At 35.3% G+C, this 21,673-nt stretch overlaps 1 protein-coding gene and 2 pseudogenes across 2 annotated transcripts in view; all 3 read right to left on the reverse strand.

Moving 5' to 3' along the window:
• The window catches only part of UHRF1BP1L (UHRF1 binding protein 1 like), a 111,850-nt gene that overhangs the window by 57,687 nt on the left and 32,490 nt on the right, over positions 1-21,673 (reverse strand). For both annotated transcript variants that reach the window (XM_042993001.1, XM_042993003.1), the window contains 5 exons: positions 11,322-11,484; positions 9,141-9,179; positions 7,954-8,045; positions 1,330-1,519; positions 615-755 (listed from right to left, as the gene is read on the reverse strand). In XM_042993001.1, the coding sequence (XP_042848935.1) occupies positions 615-755; positions 1,330-1,519; positions 7,954-8,045; positions 9,141-9,179; positions 11,322-11,484 (625 nt within the window). The remainder of the gene's footprint in view (positions 1-614; positions 756-1,329; positions 1,520-7,953; positions 8,046-9,140; positions 9,180-11,321; positions 11,485-21,673) is intronic.
• LOC102966074 lies at positions 19,053-19,723 on the reverse strand (annotated as a pseudogene).
• Positions 20,253-21,088, reverse strand: LOC102966361 (annotated as a pseudogene).

Below are 21,673 nucleotides of genomic sequence, written 5' to 3' on the forward strand. Positions count from 1 at the left end.
AGTCACTATCTTCCCTACTTACCTAAATTACCATTCATATGTTAATAACCTTCTAAGGCTAGTAGTTTTGGTGACTTTGGAGGCTTTGCAGTTTACCCACAGCAAGATTCAACAGAAGAAATGAAATTACAAGACAGTTAACGTTCAACAATATTTGGCAACGGAGAATCTATTCAATTTATCAAAAGTAAAAATCTAGGGTCTCCTGGGTGGCTTAGTCGGTTAAGCGTCCAACTTCGGCTCAGGTCATGATCTCACGGTCCGTGAGTTCGAGCCCTGCGTCGGGCTCTGTGCTGACAGCTCAGAGCCTGGAGCCTGTTTCAGATTCTGTGTCTCCCTCTCTCTCTGACCCTCCACCGTTCATGCTCTGTCTCTCTCTGTCTCAAAAATAAACGTTAAAAAAAAATTTTTTTTTAAAGTAAAAATCTAAGTATCAAACGTAGATGACTGAAAAATGTTATTACACTAGATTTTTTCAAATACTGCTTAAGGCACTATATTTCCTTTTATTTTGCTTTTAAGTATTCCTATATTTCACTTAAAAACTTATTTAAAATTTCCTCTCAATTCCACTAGTTATCACATGAACCAAAAAAGTAACCCTATTGACTTACTCTTCTTTTAAGTGTGACTCTGATTTTTGATTGGTTGGTTATTAATCGAACAGGAGCACACATAATTTCAAGATGTGAACTTTGAGTAGCATCTGCCTCTATTCGAATCATCTGCCAATTTATTTCTTTAAACGTCAAAACCTAAGGAGAATAGAGATTAGCTTCACTTAGGCGAAACAGAATGAGAAATGTGTAGATCTGTAAAAACAAAAAAGCTAAATAAAATTTATCTCTTTACTAATATTCTTATGACACTCTAGATATATATTCACTATGCTTTTATTTTTAAAAATTATATAGCTGCAACAAATTCAGTAACATATCTTCCTAATTATATTCATTATTTGTAAAGCTGTTAATATTTTACTCTGAATTTGATATAAAGCACAAAAAGCATGTGAATCATGTGACCAAGAAAACTTAAATAGGATTTTAGTTTTGTATATTTAAAATTCAATTCTGAATAGCTGAGAAGTTAAAATGAGGCTCATTAACTCCATAAGTTGAAAGATTTATTACATAAAAACACTAAAATATGCACATTTTAAATTAAATAACGAAGAGAAATACATAGAAAAGTAGAGTTAAAAGGCAAGAGTAAATGCAGTATGTGAATCTAGGGTAACTATAAGAAGTCATTATTTTAAAATGCCCTCTTTTATTTATCAGTGACTAAAAGATTTTTTAAACAAAGAATGAAAAAAAAAATGCTTACCTCTCCTCTCTGTGGATCTTGAATGCGAGTAAATCTTAAATCTCCATGTTCCCAGTTTGCATTTACACTATAGATTCGTAGCTGGGAAAGTTCAAAGGATGCATTGAAAGCTTTTGCTCCAATGCGGATAACAATGGAGTTTACAGAAACAGTAATTCCCTCAACGACTTTTTCAGCAAAGCCATATTCACTGGAAAAATAAAGGAAAATATAATGCACTAAAGCCCATATAAATCATTGATAAGTTATCTGTTAATATTTTCACACAAGTGTATAAAAGGACCATAATATTATTCATTTTTATTTTTAAATATTTTCAGTAAAAGCAATAATCTAGCCTGATTTTCAACCTCAAAGGGCCGTGGACCTAGGGTTTCCCACACCTGATTGCATGTAAATTATAAAAATGTTGTCAAAATGATAAAAATCTTTAAGATTTCACGTTACTCTATACAAATTTTTTATTTTAGTTCCAGTACAGTTAATACACAGTAATATATTCATTTCAGGTGTACAATAGAGTGACTCGACAATTCTATACACTACTCAGTACTCATGATAAATGTACCCTTTAATCTCCATCACCTATTTTACTCATCCTCCTCCCCACCCCTCTGGTAGCCATCAGTTTGTTCTCTATACTTAAGAGTCTGGGAGCACCTGTGTGGCTCATTTGGTTAAGTGTCCAACTCTTGGTTTCGGCTCAGGTCATGAGCTCATGGTACATGGGTTTGAGCCCCACATCAGGCTCCACACTGACACTGTGGAGCCTTATTAGGATTTTCTCTCTCCCTCTCTCTCTCTCAAAACAAACCTTAAAAGAAAGTATTAAAAAAGTGTTTCTTGGTTTGTCTTTTTTAGCCTTTGCTCGTTTGTTTTCTTTCTTAAATTTCACATATGAGTGAATACAACATATGCGGTCTCTTAAATACCGCATATGGTATTTATCTTTCTCTGAATTATCTTGCTTAGTATTATACTCTCCAGATCCATCCATGCTGTTGCAAAAGGCAAGATTTCATTCTTTTTTATGGCTGAATAATATTCCAATGTACATATACATATATCACTTTTTCTTTATTCATCAATTGATGGACATTTGGGCTGCTCCCATATCTTGGCTATTGTAAATAATATGACAATAAGATAGGGGTGCATTTATCTTTTCAAATTAGTGTTTTTTTTTATTCTTTGGGTAAATACCCAGTAGAATTACTGGATCATCTGGTAGTTCTAGTTCTAATTTTTTGAGGAACCTTCATGCTATTTTCCTGAGTGGCTGCACCAGTCTGCATTCCCACCAACACTGCATGAGTGTTCCTTTTTCTCCACATCCTCACAAATACCTGTTTCTTGTGCTTCTGATTTTAGCCATTTTGACAGGTGTGAGTAAAGGTTACTCTTTAAATGAGGTTATTGTAATTATTATCCAAAGCTGCTTATTCTCAAGTTGCCAGATATCCAGACAACTGGGAATCTATAAATAAGAGAGCTAAATTCTTGACACAAAGAAGGTTACAGACTATAATTACAATATAATCTCATAATTCAGGAATAAAGTCAGAAAAAGTTCACATTTTCTAATTCAATTCAGCAAATATTTGTTGAACATCTACCATGTGCACTACGCTGGGAAACAAGGAAACCAAAATATAGTTGTGGTATTCTAGGGCTTGCAAGTTCCTTGGAGACGAAAAACACATATACCCTAAGAACTGAAAGATTAAGGTAGTCTATAATTAAGTGCTTTAAAAATAGAATCATCACTACACTTGGTAGAAGAAATTGCTCATAACTAGGGAGAAATCTATCCAGGAAAGAAAAATGTATTTCCCTCAGGGAGAGATGGGAGAAAGGGAAATCTTACATTAGGGAAAAGAATGAGCGAGTGCAAAAAAGTAGGAAAGTAGAGGTCACAATGAGAATAATGAGTAGATGGGGTGCCTGGGTTAAGTATCTAATGCTTGATCTCAGCTCAGGTAGTGACCTCACAGTTCATGGGGATCAAGCTCCATGTCCAGCTCCGTGCTGACAATGCAGGGCCTGCTTGGAATTCTCTCTCCCTCTCTCTCTGCCCCTCCCCTGCTCATGCTCTCTCTCAAAATAAATAAACATTAAAAAAAAAAGAAAAGAAAAAGGGAATAATGAGTAGGACAGTATGCTTGGAATGTAGATTATCAATATATTTTGGCAGGAGGGGTGGTGAAAATTTGCCCAAATGGCACATTACTTCAATTATCATCACTATGACCATTATTCCTAAATCCATCTCTATCCAGATCTCTCACTAGAACTTCAGACTGTTATCGGAATGCAAGCTGGTGTAGCCACTCTGGAAAACAGTATGGAGGTTTCTCAAAAAACTAAAAATAGAACTACCCTACGACCCAGCAATTGCACTACTAGGTATTTATCCATGGGATACAGGGATGCTGTTTTGAAGGGACACATGCATGTTTATAGCGGCACTATCAACAATAGCCAAAGTATGGAAAGAGCCCAAATGTCCATTGATGGATGAAGAAGATGTGGTGTATAAATGTATACATATACGTACACACACACACACACACACACACACACACACACACACACAATGGAGTATTACTCGGCAATCAAAAAGAATGAAATCTTGCCATTTGCAACTATGTGGATGGAACTGGAGGGTATTATGCTAAGTGAATTAGTCAGAGAAAGACAAAAATCATATGACTTCACTCATATGAGGACTTTAAGAAACAAAACAGATGAACATAAGGGAAGGGAAACAAAAATAATATAAAAACAGGGAGGGGGACAAAGCATAAGAGACTCATAAATATGGAGAACAAATTGAGGGCTACTGGAGAGGTTGTGGCAGGGGGGATGGGCTAAATGGGTAAGGGGCATTAAGGAATTTACTCCTGAAATCGTTGTTTCACTATATGCTAACTAATTTGGATGTAAATTTTAAAAAAGAAAAAAGAAAATTGAAAAAAAGAAAAAAGAAAAAAATGAAATTCAGAAAAATTCAGATGTCCACCAAATATTTCCATCTGGATGCTTCTCACACATTTTAAAGCCGACATGCGTGAAAGTGAACCTATCATCTTTATTGATCGTGCACTTCCCTCCCCTCTACCTGCTGCTAGGCTTCCTTATTTTCTATCTCATTGAATAAGTAAATAAACTTCCTAATCCTCCAATGACTTACCTTTTAAATCAGGTAATACTCTGAGGTTACATGTGGGCTACATGAAATAATGCATATGAACCAAACAGCCCATGTCTTGATTCATGATACTTTATGAAACACAACTATTATTTATAGTACTAATAGCATTATATTCTTATTAATACTATGAAAAGTCTGGGTGAAAAAACATGAAAAACTCAGCCTCAGTATCTTCATTTGTAAAATAAAAACAATACATATTTTGGGGCGCCAGGTGGCTCAGTTGGTTAAGCGTCCAACTTCAGCTCAGGTCATGATCTCACTGCTAGTGAGTTTGAGCCCCGCGTGGGGCTCTGTGTTGACAGCTCACAACTCAAAGCCTGGAGCCTGCTTCAGATTCTGTCTCCGTCTCTCTGCCCCTCCCCTGCTTGTGCTCTCTTTTTCTCTCAAATATAAATAAATAAACATTAAAAATAATTATTATTATACACATTTTCAAAAGGTTGCTGTGGTCCTTAAGTAAAATGGTGTTTGTACAATAGTTTATATAGTCCTTAGCTTGCCTTAGGTAATTTTGGTTGTTTACCTTGGGCTTAGAAAATTGAGAACTAAAGAGGAAGAACTCATCAGCATCCTAGGGAGAAGTTGCTTTAATCCCACGGACAAATATTGGTCACTTAGACAGAAATATTCCTGGAGTTGGAATGAATATATCTATAGTAATTATTTGGGAACACCCTCTGGAATATCCAATGTCATCTGTTCTAACCTATGCACATTGAAAAGTGTTACAACTTTGGGAAGCCAAAGTTGTTTGGCAAGCTGGTGCAGCCACTCTGGGAAACAGTATGGAGGTTCCCCAAAAAACTAAGAATAGAACTACCCTACAACCCAGCAAATGCACTACTAGGCATTTATCCAAGGGATACAGGTGTGCTGTTTTGAAGGGACACATGCACCCCAATGTTCACAGCAGCACTATCAACAATAGTCAAAGTATGGAAAGAGCCCAAATGTCCATCGATGGATGAATGGATAAAAATGATGTGGTATTTTTTACCACACACAGTGGAGAATTACTTGAAATCAAAAAGAATGAAATCCTGCCATTTGCAATCACATGGATGGAACTGGAGGGTATTATGCTAAGTGAAATTAGAAAAAGACAAAAATCATATGACTTCACTCATATGAGGACTTTAAGAGACAAAACAGAGAACATAAGGGAAGGGAAAGAAAAATAATATAAAAACAGGGAGGGAGACAAAGCATAAGAGACTCATAAGTATGGAGAACAAACTGAGGGTTTACTGGAGGGGTTGTGGGGGGGGATGGGCTAAATGGGTAAGGGGCACTAATGAATCTACTCCTGAAATCATTGTTGCACTATATGCTAATTTGGATACAAATTTTAAAAATAAAATTAAAAAATAAATAAATAAAATAAAAAGTGTTACGACTTTACTGGAGGATTTACCATTAGAGGTGTGAAGCCTGAATCTATGACTAAGGTAGACAAGTTTCTGGTTATGTCATCCATTGTAAATTTAAAAGGTGAAACTCTAGTTTTCAAGTAAGTCTCTTCTAAGTTTGATTTATCTTCACATAGAAGTACATCTCCTCTATATGACACGGTAAAATCAAATTTCTGAACTTACAAATTTGCTAGATCATTAATCTATAGGACTATTATCAGGGCACCTGGGTGGCTCAGTCTGTTGGGCATCCAACTTCGGCTCAGGTCATGATCCCACAATTCATGAGTTTGAGCCCCGCATCGGGCTCTGTGCTGACAGCTTAGAGCCTGGAGCCTGCTTTGAATTCTGTGTCTCCCTCTCTCTCTGTTCCTCCCCTACTCATGTTGTCTCTCTCTCTCTCTCTCTCTCTCTCTCTCTCTCTCTCTCCTTCAAAAAATAAATAAATAAAAACATTAAAAAAAATTTTTTTGGGGGGCGCCTGGGTGACTTGGTCGGTTAAGCATCCGACTTTGGCTCAGGTCATGATCTCACGGTCTGTGAGTTCAAGCCCCGCGTCGGGCTCTGTGTTGACAGCTCAGAGCCTGGAGCCTGTTTCAGATTCTGTGTCTCCCTCTCTCTCTGCTCCTCCCCTGTTCATGCTCTGTCTCTCTCTCAAAAATAAACAAACGTTAAAAAAAAAAAATTTTTTTAAAAAAAAATTTTTTTTTTAAATCTATAGGACTATTATCAACTCACCGGTCCTACACAGAAGGCCCTCCTGTTAAATATTAATTTCCCTGTATTTTAATCTCTTAGAGACAAAATCAAATAAATCAGTGTTTCCCCAAATTGTATAAGTATAAAGAATTGTTGAAAATATATAATCACAGTCTTGATAACCATTCTAAGACCTCAAGAATCCTAATTTCAAAAAAAAAAAAAAAAAAGGACCCTAAGAGACTATAGATTAATAAGCACCCAAAGTGATTGCTACCATCAGGCAAGTCTGGAAAATGTTGAGTAGATTAACCACAAGCCAAAATTATAAAGTACTATAAAAACATGCTGAAAGAGGAAGGTGGAAATGTATATGCATGTGTGTCTGTGTATCTGATGTGTACGTTCATTCTATTTTTTATTTTATTTTATTTTTTTAAGATTTTATTTTTAATTAATCTCTACACCCAATGTAGGGCTCAAACTTATAACCCTGAGATCAAGAGTCGCATCTTCTACTAACTGAGCCAGCCAGGTACCCCATACGCATCCATTCCAAAGAAGAGTTTAACACTGGTTTTACACAGAACCTGGAACACTATAAAATGTTTAAGGCTGCCATGTTGTATAACTTGAAGAGGCACTAATCAAATTAAAATCTATGTGAACATTTTATATGAATAGGTGCACAATCCCAAAATTAGTGGAGACATCCTGCCTTAAAGAAATGAAATACAGTATGAGATCCAAATTTAATGAATACAATAAATGGGAAATTTTTTAAAGATTAAGATCTAACTTTTCAGCAAAACTTTGTGAAATGGCTCTCATGCTTCTACTTTATTAGCATCTGATTTTTATTTATCAAAATCCAATTTTTATAAAGTATGAGCATTCTATATTTAATGAGTTTTAGAATAACCCAAATGGCCTATAATTTTTTTAAGGCACCAACTTAACTCTTAAGAGTCATAAAAGTTCCACTGATGCACAGAATAAATAAATGATAGGCAAAAAAACTACTTAGAGACTAAGAGACTATCTGATTTATAGAAGCTTTTGGTTGATCATTACTATTTAATATCAAGGAAAGCAAAATAAACAAAAGAGGCTAAAAATAAATTCTACTATTTTGGCAGCACAATACCAAAACTGCAAATTGTTTGATGGGAAAGGTGACTGAAATAGAGATTGTCTGACATTAGGAAATTTTATGTCCCATCACTACAGATAACAGAGCTGACCAAAGAAAAGGACTCCCTTTGCCAGTCATGCAGATTAATGGAAATAGCTTACCTTTGTCCTGAAGCAGTTGCAATTGGTGATGGGCCATTAGGATTTCGTGGTTCTTCACATGTACTCATTTCCATTATTACTTTATCCAGGGACTAATAAAAATAACATCAAAAATGTAAAAAATTAGATACAGTATTTTATTTTATGTATGTTTTGAAATATTATGTAATGCTATTTTCTCTTTCATTTCTTTAGGAACAAAGTAAACAGTAAGCAAGCAGAGTCACTTTAAATGTCTTTCAAACAAATACCAAAACAGAAAACAATGTGCTCAGTCCTTTCTCAAGGAACTTATTATCTGATTTAAAAAAAAAAAAAAAAAAAGGTTGTGGGCATATACGATTATGAAAGAAAAAAACTACAAGTAGCCATATGCTGGTGAAATCAATAGATTTTACAGGAGTGCAATCTCTAGTCCCAGAATGTATAACATTATTAATTGCTAAATGAGATTATGTATTAATGAATGGGACTTACCAATCTAAGACTTGAGATTTAAGACATATAACAATTAAAAATATGAAATATGAAAGAAATGTGGAAAGACATTCCCATAATGAAAAAATTTCTTTCAAGATAACAGTTTTTGTTGAAGATCAAATGTCTTTGGTAGTCATCACTAACAAAACTTAGTCATTCTTCATTCTCTATTTTAATATAGCATTTATTATCTGAAATTATCTTATTTGTTTACTTATTCATTGTCAGTATCCTCTATAAAAATATTAAGCTCCCTCAGGAAATGGGGAAGGTGCTCAATAAATATTTGTGGAATAAATGAATCAATAAGTAACCAAATGACCAATCTTTCTTAAATTTTCTTTAAAAAAGAAAAGTATATTAATGTGCATATTATTTAATTTACTAGATGATTAAAATCAGAAACACAGAAAGCATGAATTAAATGTTATTAATACTGCCATAGTATATCAATAAAGAGCTAAATGATACAATAAAAATATACCAACTTACAACATAACACATGTGAAAATTTAAAGACCCTCCCATTTTAAGTTCAAACTTCTCATTTAAGGGCTGAGAAAACTAAGTACTATTCAAATAAAATGAAAGCTAATTAGTGGAAAAGCCAGAAGATCATATTTCTATGAAATAAAGCATTAATATTAGCAAAGTACTTAAATCATATCATATATAAATGTTTATTTCTGAGGTAAGTCAGAACTCACCAAACAGATGGGATGTGTTTTCAATTTTGTCCATGGGATCTACCAAAGAAAAATTAAAAAAACAAAAATTGTTTTCTTTAAAATCAATCATTAAAAAATAGCAATCAACACAGATGTTCTCTCTTTAAAAAAAAAAAAAGTTTATTTACTTAGAGAGCACTCCCACGCGCCCACGCGTGAGCGGGGTGGGGCAGAGAGAAGCAGGCTCTGTCCTGTCAGCACAGAGCCGAACATGGGGCTCAATATCAGGACCGTGAGATCATGACCTGAGCCAAAATCAAGAATCAGACACTTAACTGACTATGCCACGCAGATGCTCTCTTAATTTAGTGATAGATATACCAAATTTTATCAGATGACTTTTTTCTCAAATTGCAAAATAATACACTGAGCAATTCATTCAGACTCTTAAAATCAGATGTACCTGTTTTGTATACGAAAAGACTACTAATCATTATTTTCTTGGTTATCTTTTAAAATAAGAATTTCAGGTCCTCTTAAGTTTCTTTTTTTCCAGACCTTAAAAATATGTTAACTTCTTTCTTCCTTCCTTCCTCCCTCCCTCCGTCTTTTCTTTCTTCTCCTTCCTTACTTCCTTCCTTTCCCTTCCTTCCCCTTCCTTCCTCCCTCCCTCCCTTTCTTCCTTCCTCCCTCCCTCCCTCCCTTCTTCCTTCCTTCCTTCCTTCCTTCCTTCCTTCCTTCCTTCCTTCCTCCCTCCCTCCCTCCCTTCATCCTTCCTTCCTTCCTTTCTTTCTCTCTCTCTTTCTTTCTTTCTTTTTCTTCTTTCTTTCAGGCTCCATACCCAATGTGGGACTTGCAGTCATGACCCTGAGATTAAAAAATCACATGCTCTACAGACTGAGCCAGCCAGGCACCCCTTAACGTCATAATTTAAGATTTCCCAGCAAAGCATGATGGGTGTTTTGTTCATTTAACTGTTCATGTAACAGTTTTTTCAATTCTAAAATTCTGACCATGGGGCACCTGGCTGGCTCAGTCAGAAGAGCATGTGACTTTTGATCTCAGAGTCATGAGTTCAAGCTCCATGTTGTGTGTGGAGATTACTTAAAAATAAAATCTTTTTTAAAAATTAAAAATAAAAGAAAATAAAATTGTGACCCATATTTTTGTAGATATTCAAGAAAAATACACAAACGAGGCTATTTATGTAAAATGTAGGTAATATCAAATAACTAATGTCCAAGCATGCCTTACACTGAAAAATCACATCTTTATAGATATTTGGGTTTATGGAGGATATAACAAAAATTAAAGGCGACCATCAAAGGATATTGGAACCTTTCCACACTCTTTTCTTTCGAGTCTAATTTTAATTTTATGAAACAGATTACTCATGCACTATTTCTACTGAGTAGACTCTCAAAACACCTGGTCTTTAAGGGCAAGAAGTGATATGACATACGATTAAATTCAAAGGTAAGTAGGAATAAATTTTAATAAGGAAAAATAACAATAATAATGAGGAGAAATAATAAACTTAAAAATCCTCAAGGAAGAAACAAATGAGGAAAAGAAAATTTCAAATAAAAGTATAATGTACAGAATAAGATATGTGTCTTGACGTCTTTATTTGAAATTGTGTTTACTTACTACAAATTTAAATTGTCCCAATTAACAAATATTATGAAAAAATATCTTTGAATATGTGCCAAATTTAGTCAATTATTTTATTAATAAACTACCAGTAATGGGGGCGCCTGGGTGGCTCAGTTGGCTAAGCGTCCAACTTTGGCTCAGGTCATGATCTCACGGTTTGTGGGTTCAAGCCTCATGTCAGGCTCTGTGCTGACAGCTCAGAGCCTGGAGCCTGCTTCGGATTCTGTGTCTCCCTCTCTCTCTACCCCTACCCACTCACTCTCTGTCTCTCTCTCAAAAATAAAAAAATATTAAAAAATAAATTTAAAAAAAACTATCAGTAATGTTATTTAAATGTTAGGATTAAACTTTAAAACTAAACTATAAATTACTATTATATTAGCATATGACTTCATTAAGTTCACCAGACACACATTCATGCAATTATTTAAACATAGTTATTTGTCTTTTTAAATTATATTAATAAAAATGCCTTTTTATAGATCTATAACAAAATACTTAAGAAATAGGAATGAAATAAAAACTGAAAATAGAAAATGCTTTCCACAGATATCAAAATCTCACCCTAATAGATGCTTTATTACAAAAAACTTTGTTGATAGCAAGCCACGTTGGCAAATCCAACATATTCTGGAGCACTTCTTCATCCAGCTCCAAATTCTTCAATTCACCTTCTCCTTTGAGGGTACTCAGATTTATCTTGTCAGGAGATAAATTTTTAGTAAATCTGAAAGAGAATATATATTGCATTTATTTTAGTGTCAGTTATTGTACCACAGTCATTCTTGCAAATATACAGAGCATTAAAAATGTAATAGCAGCACAAAGAAACACAAAACTGCAGTGACAAGCTCTACTTTAATCCATGTTTTTTGATCCATTTTCGTTATTACTGTTTTGATCTCTTATCCATAGCTCTCTTACATAAAGCCTGCAGTGTTTTCAGCATACATTTGAATATCATATTCCCATATACAATCAAACTCTGGTTCTTACTGCCTTTCAAATTTATGAATATTTAAGTAGTGTCTACTATTTCCAGGTACTATGTGAGGCAGTGGGGATAGCTCAAAGCCATCCCACATCACATGATATTCACTTTGCTACAGACCACTTGGCAGAAAGAGATATTCCTCTTCTATGAACCAACCTACAAAGAAGGTTAAGGGGACCCTTTAGAAGTAGCATCAGTGTTGCCACCATTTATCATTTCAAGAACAATATCAGAAGTTATCAGTACTCCTTTTAGAATCATCCAGAGATTCCTACCTTTAAAAACTAACCCAGATCATTCAGAAATATATCAGAGTACACAAATCTTTCTCTAAAAGGTCTCTGACAAAGAGGATCATGCAACTCTACTTGGCAGCCAATTTCAGTGTTTCCTATGTGACATTTAAAGATACCAATTATTTATAATCCTAAATTGGCTGTGCAAATACCATTTACCCATTCTGTAGTTCAACTAAATGAAGTATAGAGTGCTTAATGAAAGTGCCAAAAGTCACATGGGAGAGTGGACCCTAAATTCTAATTAAAGAACACAGATTCTCGATGATGAAAAATGAAAATTCTTAAACCTAAGAAAAAAGATTGCAAGTAACAATAAAATTTTAAATAATACTGGACATTTTCCAAGGGTTTATTGCGTTCTTTGTTTGCAATCATTATTACTTCATCTAATTCCCACGATAACCCATTAGGGTCAATACTATTTTTATTTCCACTGTTTAGATGAGTAAACATAATGAGAAACTAACATATTTGCCCAATATCTCAACTAATTATGATGATAAGAGTAATAATAAAAGAGCTAAGATGCAAGTACAATGTTCAATTCACGCCCATCTGAAAGGATGATGAACTACAGGTTGTGCACAGACACTACAAATGTCAGCAAATTGGCAAAGTACTCCAGGTCATCTACACTGAACAAGTACTGTGACGGAAGGCGAATGGCACAATTGTCCATATGGGCATTCATCCTGGCAAGATGGCCATCACTAGACTAAAACTAGAAAAACACCACAAAAGGATCCTTGAACATAAAGCCAAATCTCGCCAAGTAGGAAAAGGGCAAATATAAAGAAGAAACTATTGAGAAGATGAAGGAATAAAGTAATCTTATATTCAACTTTAAATAAAAACTGTTCAAATGAAAAAGTAAATAAATCAAACAGCCCTAAAAAATGAAAAACTGCTAACTGCCCAGGAAGTGCTTTTTTCAAAAATGAAACTACTGACAAAATTAACTACTGGGTAACAAGAGTTATCAGCCAGTCTTCTACCATTTTTTGAAACTAAATATTAAAGGAATAAGATATACAGGTTATGCCCAATACATCAACAAGAATACCTATCAATATACACATGCTTCCCATTGACTCTAAACCAGAATTTTTTGAGCCATATTTTATCTGGATTCATATTTTTTCACAGAAGGTCAACTGAGAAATGCAGAATTCATATTTAACCCTTATTTGACCAGTGATGCTAGGTTATATTATACTTACCACCAATCATGTTTGGTTTAATACTATGATAGGTTCCCACCCCTAATCATATAGGAATGGCCTGCCACTACCTCAAGGCACACTATTAGAGCTAGAAAGGAGCATTCAATGCCTACTTACTGAGAATTCACTATTCATACACATATACTGACAAGCAGTACACTCAAGATGTCCTTGCCTTTGTGCAGTTCTCAATTCAGCTGGTAGACAGAACACCAAAAAGCATGATTAAGAGAGAATACAGTACAGGGCTTTAATCTAGAGCTTCTCTGAAAACAGGGACTTTTGAGCTGATATCTAAGAATGAGTAGAAATTAACTGGGCAAGGAAAAGAAGGGAGTCAGGGAAGAAAGAGTGTTCCAAGTAGTGGGAATAAAACATACCAAGGAAGGTTCTCAGGAAGGAGGGAGCATGGTATAAAATAGAACGGAAAAAAGATCAGCATCTACAATGTAACAAGAGGGCCAGAAGAGTAGAAGATAAATCTGAAAGGACAATGAAGGGACTTGATTCTACAAGGCCTTAACCATTACATTCATTCATTCATTCAATAAATTTTAATTGATACCTATAAATTAACAGACAATGGATATATGACAACGAACAAAACAGATAAAAATCTCTGCCTTCATGGAACTTAAGGGGGCTGGGTTCTGAAAAGAATGAAAAAATAAGTTAAATATATAGTAAGCCAGATTCTGACTACGGAGAAAAAAAACAAAGCAATATAGTAATAAGATAGCAGGGCCAAGCAGAGGACATTTTAATTTTTAAAGGGATGGACAGGAAAATCCTCAGTGAAAAGATGACATGTGGGCAAAAAGATCTGAAGGAAGTGAAGGAGGTAGCTATATAAATATCTAATGAAAAGAAAGCTCTAGGCCAAGGAGAAGCAAAGGTAAAAAAGTTGAGGTGGGAACATGCTTGGCATGTCTGAGAAATAGCAAGAAGGTTAATGTGGCTACAGGAAATGAACAAAAAGGCAAGACTAAAAGCAGATGGAGTAAGTTAGAGAAATAGGAAGAGACAAATCATGTGGGACCTTTAAAGCCACTCTAAGGACTCTGGTTTTTACTATGAGTAAAAATGAAAGTGATTGGTTATTGGAGATGGTTTTAACTAGAATAGGAAACTTCAACTTTTAAGGGTCACTCCACTGAGAATATATGAAAAGGTGGACATGGACAGAAGCAGGCAGCCCAGACAGGAGGTTATTGCGATACTCCAGGTAAGAGAAGATGTTGCCTTCTTCAAGAATATATGTCTTGAATCAAGAAGGAAAAGTAGGAAGTGACAGAAAGGGAACAATCTAGATATATCCTAAGGTAAAGCCAACAGGAGCTGATTAAACAGAATGAAGTCAAGGATGACTCCAAGGTTTTTACTCTGAGTAAATGGAAGGATAGAGTTGCCATTTTTCAGGGTAAAGAAAAAGAGGGAAAAATAAGTTTGGGATTAAGGATCAGAATTTAGGCTTTGAACAGTTTAATTAAGAGATGACTATTAGATAATCCAAGAAGAGATGCCAATTAGGTAGTCAGATATTGAAATCTCATTCTGTAGCTGCAGATACAAATTTGGTAATCACCAATGTTATAGATATTTGTGGCTACAAGATGAAGACAGAAAATCAAATGGCTCAAAGACTATGGTCAGAGACCACTAAGAAGACAAGGAAATGTAAAAGAAACCAATAAAGGAGATTAAAAAAGAAGAACCAGTGAGGTAGGAAAGAAACCAGGTTGTAACCAGGTTTTGTTTTTTTATTAAGGTAAGAGAAAACTCAGCAAGCTTATACACTGGTGACAATAATGCAGAAAAAAGAAAACTACTGATGGTGCAGTAAGGACAGACAATTGCTAGAGCAGAATCCTGAGTAGATGAAAGCAGATGTGGTACACAAGAGGAGGGGTTGGCTTTGAATAGTTTTGACTTTGGAAAGCATGTAAATACATACATAAAAAAACAAAATGAGAAAGAATGAGAAAAGGGGAAGCATCTAAAATTGAAAGGAAACTTAAACAAATGAGCCTAATTGTACTTTAAAAATACTGTAAGCATATTCAAGGGGAAGATAGGAAGAAAAGAAGGACAAAGGGACAGACAAAGACTATCTGAGTAACTCATGAACACAAATTTGACTCTATGTCCTTAATGGTGGGCAGGATGGGATGCGTGGGTGTGTGTGTGTGCATGTGGGAAGGGTTAGTGGAGAAATCAAGGAACATCCTGACTGGTTATGTACAAGAATGTTCTTGATCTCAATGGTATTTGCAAAAGGAAAAAAGTGAAAGCACTTAAATGCCCAAGGGGAAATAATCCCTTTACTTATGATATATCATGCTACATACGTATCAGGTAATATGTGTTGCCAACCATATAAAGAAAATGCCTATATTATTATGGTGAAAATTCAAGGTTCAAAATTACAATATGATTTCAATTATGTAAAAAATGCATTAGAAAATGTCAAATATCAAGAGTACCTTTGGTTGGTAAGATTTTAGATTTCTTCATCTTTATACTTTTCTATATGTTTAAATGTTCTAATAAGTATATGCCATTTTTATAAAAACAAAAGTTCATCAGAAACCCAAAAGATAGGCCTGACAGGAGTAAAAGTGAAAGATGAAAAGATTAAAATACATGTCATTAACAAGAAATTATACCTTCAATTTAGTACGTACTAAAAGGACAACATCTGCAAAGAGGATGAGCCTTAAAGTCAGACAAGTCAGTCTGAATTCTTGTTTAGCTACTTATTGTGATACCTCTCTGCCTCAGTTTGTTCACCTATAAAATGGGGAAAATAACACCACCTCACACAATTTTAGTGAGGACTAAAGATAATATGGAAAGCATCAGGTACAAAACAGATATCCAAATAACAGTTCTCTTTTTCCTTCCCTCTTTCTATTTAGATTAAATCATGAACACATTGATTATAGTTTTAACTGAACCAATATCAAAAGTTCATGTTTATCCAAATAATACTTCAAAATAGCCAAGGTATAGAGTTAATCTTGAAAACATATTAATATTGCTCATCTATTAAACTGTTTTAAATAGAAATCAGAAGACATATTGGTAACTTACATTCACAGCTATTAAAAAGCTGATTCCCTATACTGGGTAAGCAGTGTGTATATATCAAATTATTTATCTTCAATTATTCATATTAGGCATTAATTTACATATATTTCAGTTTTGTACAACTGTTTCCCAATCATTTATTAATACGTTTCTTCCAAAAACAGAAACAGGAGAATGATTCTTCAGCAACATTTGTCATAATTTAATTGACAAAGGAAAAGAAGACCTTCATTACATGTATATACTAGGCAAACAAAGGGATGAAAACTCACAAAAGAGTATTAAGGCGTGGAAGAGGTATTTTTCTACCTATGCTTTTTCCAAGTGTTGCTACAGCTCTTTGAACTAAATTGCCATCTGAGATCCCCAGATAATTGTATTACTCTACTGAATAGTATAATTGAGAAGGGCCTGATCCTAAAGAGAATAATCTGTTATATGAAATAAACCACTACTGCTCACTAAAGAACAATTTAAAGCTCTAAACAGTTATATAAACATTTTAAAACTGAACTTTAAAAATATGGTAAAAATTTAAGTCAATGAATTAAACTTCTGAATAATTATTTAGTGACTGAAAATGGAGGGGTAGGAGAAATGAAACATAACATATATATAAAACCAACATAGATGTTAACAAAGACTCAAAACAAGGATAAAGGAGAAAGCTGATTGACCTGAATATATCAAAGCCGTATAACAGCACAGAACAAAGTCATAAAAATTTTAGGGCACAATTCTTACTGATTTTTTTATTTTCAAAATTCAGAAACACAGCTTCATTACTATCTACACTATTATGCCAGGCAAAGTGGTTTATTTTAAAATAAACATGTGTCCTCCACTCTAACATCAGTATTGTCAAAATAAATAAGTGTTTATTTTGAGAGACAGAGTGTGTGTGTGAGTGGAGCAGGGGCAGAGAAAGAGAATTCCAAAAAGGCTCCACGCAGTCAAGTGAAGAGCCTGATTCCAGGCTTGATCCCACAAACTGTGAGATCATGATGTGAGCCAAAATCAAGAGTTGGACCCTCAACCCTAGCATGAAATAAATTTTAATATGAATGTATATATTTTATTGGTTAATTGTATGGTTTATTTTTAACAATGTAACAATTTAAAAACATACTTAAAACATGAAAACAGCTTCTACTTCATCCAAAATTTTCTTTAATTACACATAACACATGAAAATACATTTACTAGTTTTTTCAGTAGTAACAACAAAAATAGCTAACTAGAGAAATAAAATTTCCAAATGGAAAGAATGTGTTTGACTTAGATTATGCATTTATTACATGCAAAGCACTGTGCTAAGTAGACATTTATGGCAAAACAAAGTTAAGTCCATAATCAAAGATTTATAATTTGCTTAAGGTAACAGGCGATAACGCCCAAAAAGTCAAGATTTCCAGCTTTGTAATAAAAATGCCATTTACTACACAACCTCTCTCTGTTTTAGTTTCCCTATCTGTGGAATGGAGATAATAATAATAATACCTGCTTCATGGGGCTGTTCTGAGGATTAACTGAGTTATAACATGTAAAATGCTAGGAAATGTCCCTAATACATAGGAAAACTCAGGGAGTGTTAGTTATTATTAATACAAAGACACAGGTTAAATAAAATTATGAACACAGAAACCTTATATAACGAGTGGTTAAAATTTTTCAAAAAACTTTTTTTTGGCTTGATAAAACATGAGGTATGCAACAGATCATAAATCAAAAAGCATAAATTTACTATAAAAGCATAAATGTTACTATAAATTTTAGTTGTGATTTATTTGAACTTTCATCAGATCCATTCTACAGCTACATCATAAAAACAAAGATCATAAAGTTTTATTAGCTAAAGCAACCTGAAACAGATTTCTGAAATGTACCATCTCCAAGTTAAATACAGTACTTGGGGGGTAGAATCACTTACAGCTCACAAGAATCTCATCAGAGTTTATAAACTCTTTTCTGACCCACTTACCTACCTTCTTCTACACCTACCTCTTTGCAATCATGTAATAAAACCCTGGGACATTCTTTTCAAACCTCATCAGTAAATCTGCATTTCTTGAGTTATTTACTTTGTCCTGAAATTGTTTATGGTTCCTGTTATTGTACATGTTATTAAAGATTCACATCAATTTCTACCATTCTTCTAGACTTAGTAATTGGCTGTACTACTTGACAATTATTTTCTCAAATTACAGTTTTAACTAGAAATAATCATTAAAAATTTTTTTAATGTTTATTTTTGAGACAGAGAGAGAGAAAGGGAGAAAGGGAGAAAGGGAGGGAGGGAGAGAGAGAGGGAGGGAGGGAGGGAGGGAGGGAGAGAGGGAGGGAGGGAGGGAGGGAGGGAGAAAGAGATGGCACAAGCAGGAAGAGCAGAGAAAGAGGGAGACACAGAATCTAAAGCAAGCTCTAGGCTCCGAGCTGTCAGCACAGAGCCCAACGTGGGTCACACACCCACGAGCCACGAGATCATTGACCTGAGCCGAAGTCAAGACGCTTAACTAAATGAGCCCTGTAGGTGCTTCCCCCCCCTTCTTTCTTTCTTTCTTTCTTTCTTTCTTTCTTTCTTTCTTTCTTTCTTTCTCTCTCTCTCTCTCTTTCTTTCTCTCTCTCTCTCTTTCTTTCTTTCTTTTTCTTTCTTTCTCTTTCTTTCTTTCTTTCTTTCTTTCTTTTTCTTTCTTAACTTCTGAATGGTTTAATTGCCAAATAGTTGGAAATGATTATTGGTTAAGGAAAGGTCCAAATCAATACAGCTTTTTTTTTTTTTTTAGTTCATATCTTTTATTAATCCATATACAATTACTTGTCTTCTGGTTTGTTAAAGCAATAGGTCAGACAACATTTGCCACAATAATGTCTGTCAAAGTGTCTGATATTAAGAATTCCAGTACATTCATCTGAAGGGCACTCCCGATGAAGGCTACTGATTTTGCCATTTTCATCCACCTTATAGTACTTCAGGACAACCAGCTTAACTTTGTTTATGTTTTTTCTTCTTGAGAGTGGTGAAAGACTTCTCTTCCTTTTCTCAGCAACACCAACTCTCAACACAAGATGAAGAATGGACTACTTTTGAATGTTGTAATCAAAGTACATCTATCTTCCAGTTGCTTGCCAGCCAAGATCAGTCTCTGATGATCAAGAGGAATTCCTTCCTTATCTTGGATCTTGGCCTTTACATTTTCTATTATATCCAAGGGTTCAATCTCGCAAGTGATAATCTTCCCCATAAAAGTTTTCATGGAAATCTGCATCTTGCCAGCGGTTCCACCTGGCGGTGCTCTCGTGGGAAGGGCGAATCCCCAGGAACAGAGTGGGGTCCAGGAGGTTCTCGGGCCACATGGGGAAAAGCGGTTCCACTGCTGGAAGGACACCTGGCAGAGACTGTTGAAGCCACCCAGTCCCAGCAGACCCCAGAAGGCAGCCACATTCGCTGGTACTGTGGCAAGGTCGTTAAGGGTGAAGCCTGATGCCAGATGTGTGTTGTGATTTTTCATAATCCCTGAAACGCTGCTGCTACACTGTCTTGCGAACTTTTTCTGGGGCGGACTGGCACCTGGCCGCAGTCCTGGGGCACCGGCAGCAGCAGGGTCCAGAGGGCGTTCCTGGGTGCAGCCGACATTCGGCCATCATTCATTCGGCCATTGCTCAGTGAGCCAAATCAAAACAACATTTATTACATCTTTAAAATATCACAAATAAGGAGCACCTGGGTGGCTCAGTCAGTTAAGCATCCGACTTCAGCTCAGGTCATGATCTCATGGTCCATGAGTTTGAGCCCTGCATTGGGCTTTGCACTGACAGCTCAGAGCCTGGAGTCTGCTTTGGATTCTGTGTCTCCCTCTCTCACTGCCCCTCCCCCACTCACTCTCTGTCTCTCAAAAGTGAATAAACGCTTAAAAAAATTTAAAATAAAATATCACAAAAAAGTCTGAAAAATCATCCAGAATCTTGCTGTTTCTGTAGCTGGACAACTTAAACCTTATTCATCAAGCTGCTGAACTGTCCCTTTTTCAGAAACATAGATACTATCCAAAAATTTTCTGATATCCTTATTGTGTAACCATTGCTTGCTGAATCAGAGCAGCTGAGTTTGATACAATTCAATGTCATTTCCTTCAAGAATTAACTCATTGTTCTGGGCTTGTGATACAGCACAAGCAACACCTGGCCTCACCTGTAGAAGTATTTTTCACCCAAGAAATTTTGGATTTCGACAAGAGAACCATTCTCCTGAATAACAACACTAATGGGGAAGTGAACACAGACATCTTGTAATGGAAGCCCAGTGTAACGCCCTTGATCATGTTCTGTACATGACTATAGATGGTGCAAACAATAGCCAGTTTTTCTCTATTTCCCCACCATTTGTCAACTCAGAGCCTCTTCTTTTACTTTCCAAGACTGAGTCCTACATTGATGTGACTGAAAAGTCCCTTCACAGGGTTCCTCTGGAGCCCTTTACAATAACAGTGCATCCCTTCAGAGTGATGTTGACATTTTCTGGAATGTCTGCGGTCTGATTGCTAGAATGGTCTTCATTCTCGCAGTAGATGTGGCAAAGAGAGCAGAAATAATCATCTCCATTCTGTGATATTTCATGCTATAGCATGAACAACTAGATTTTACAAGGAATTTAACAATGCATGTTAAATCGTTTGATTATGAAACTTGTAATCTGAAGTTCTTGGGAGAACTTCAAGGGGTCCAAGATACTTTATCATATTTTCAAAGGAGACTTTTAGAGCCAAAGAAAAGATAATCAAAACCACTGCCTTAAAGAAAAAGGATTAATTGTAACCATCCAGATAATAAACTTCAATATTATAATTTGATTTTCAATACTGTTATTTAACATAATTAACTTGTTATTAATAAACAAACACTGCTTAGGGTGGCTGTCCAGCTACCAGTGATTCTATCTTCCCAGAGAAAGGCTATAAATACAGGAGAAAGGCGCATACCTAAGACATTTTAACATACCCTGGGTACAGCTAATTGATCTAGAAGTTGAAAAGGCATCTAGGCTGTTTAATCATATTCTTTCCTTCAGAAATTTGAAACTAAAATACTATTTTAGTATCAAGGTGATAAATAACAAAGGAGTATGACTGACAGAAAACATAGATCCAATATTTTAGAACGTAAAGGCACCATAAGGGCGCCTGGGTGGCTCAGTTGGTAAAGCATCCAACTTTGGCTCTGGTCATGATGTCATGGTTTGTGAGTTTGAACTCGCATCAGGCTCTCTGCTGTCAGCACACAGCCCACTTTGGATCGTGTCTCCCTCTCACTCTG

Source organism: Panthera tigris, chromosome B4 (genome assembly GCF_018350195.1).
Source record: "Panthera tigris isolate Pti1 chromosome B4, P.tigris_Pti1_mat1.1, whole genome shotgun sequence".
In the NCBI taxonomy this organism is placed as follows: domain Eukaryota; kingdom Metazoa; phylum Chordata; class Mammalia; order Carnivora; family Felidae; genus Panthera; species Panthera tigris.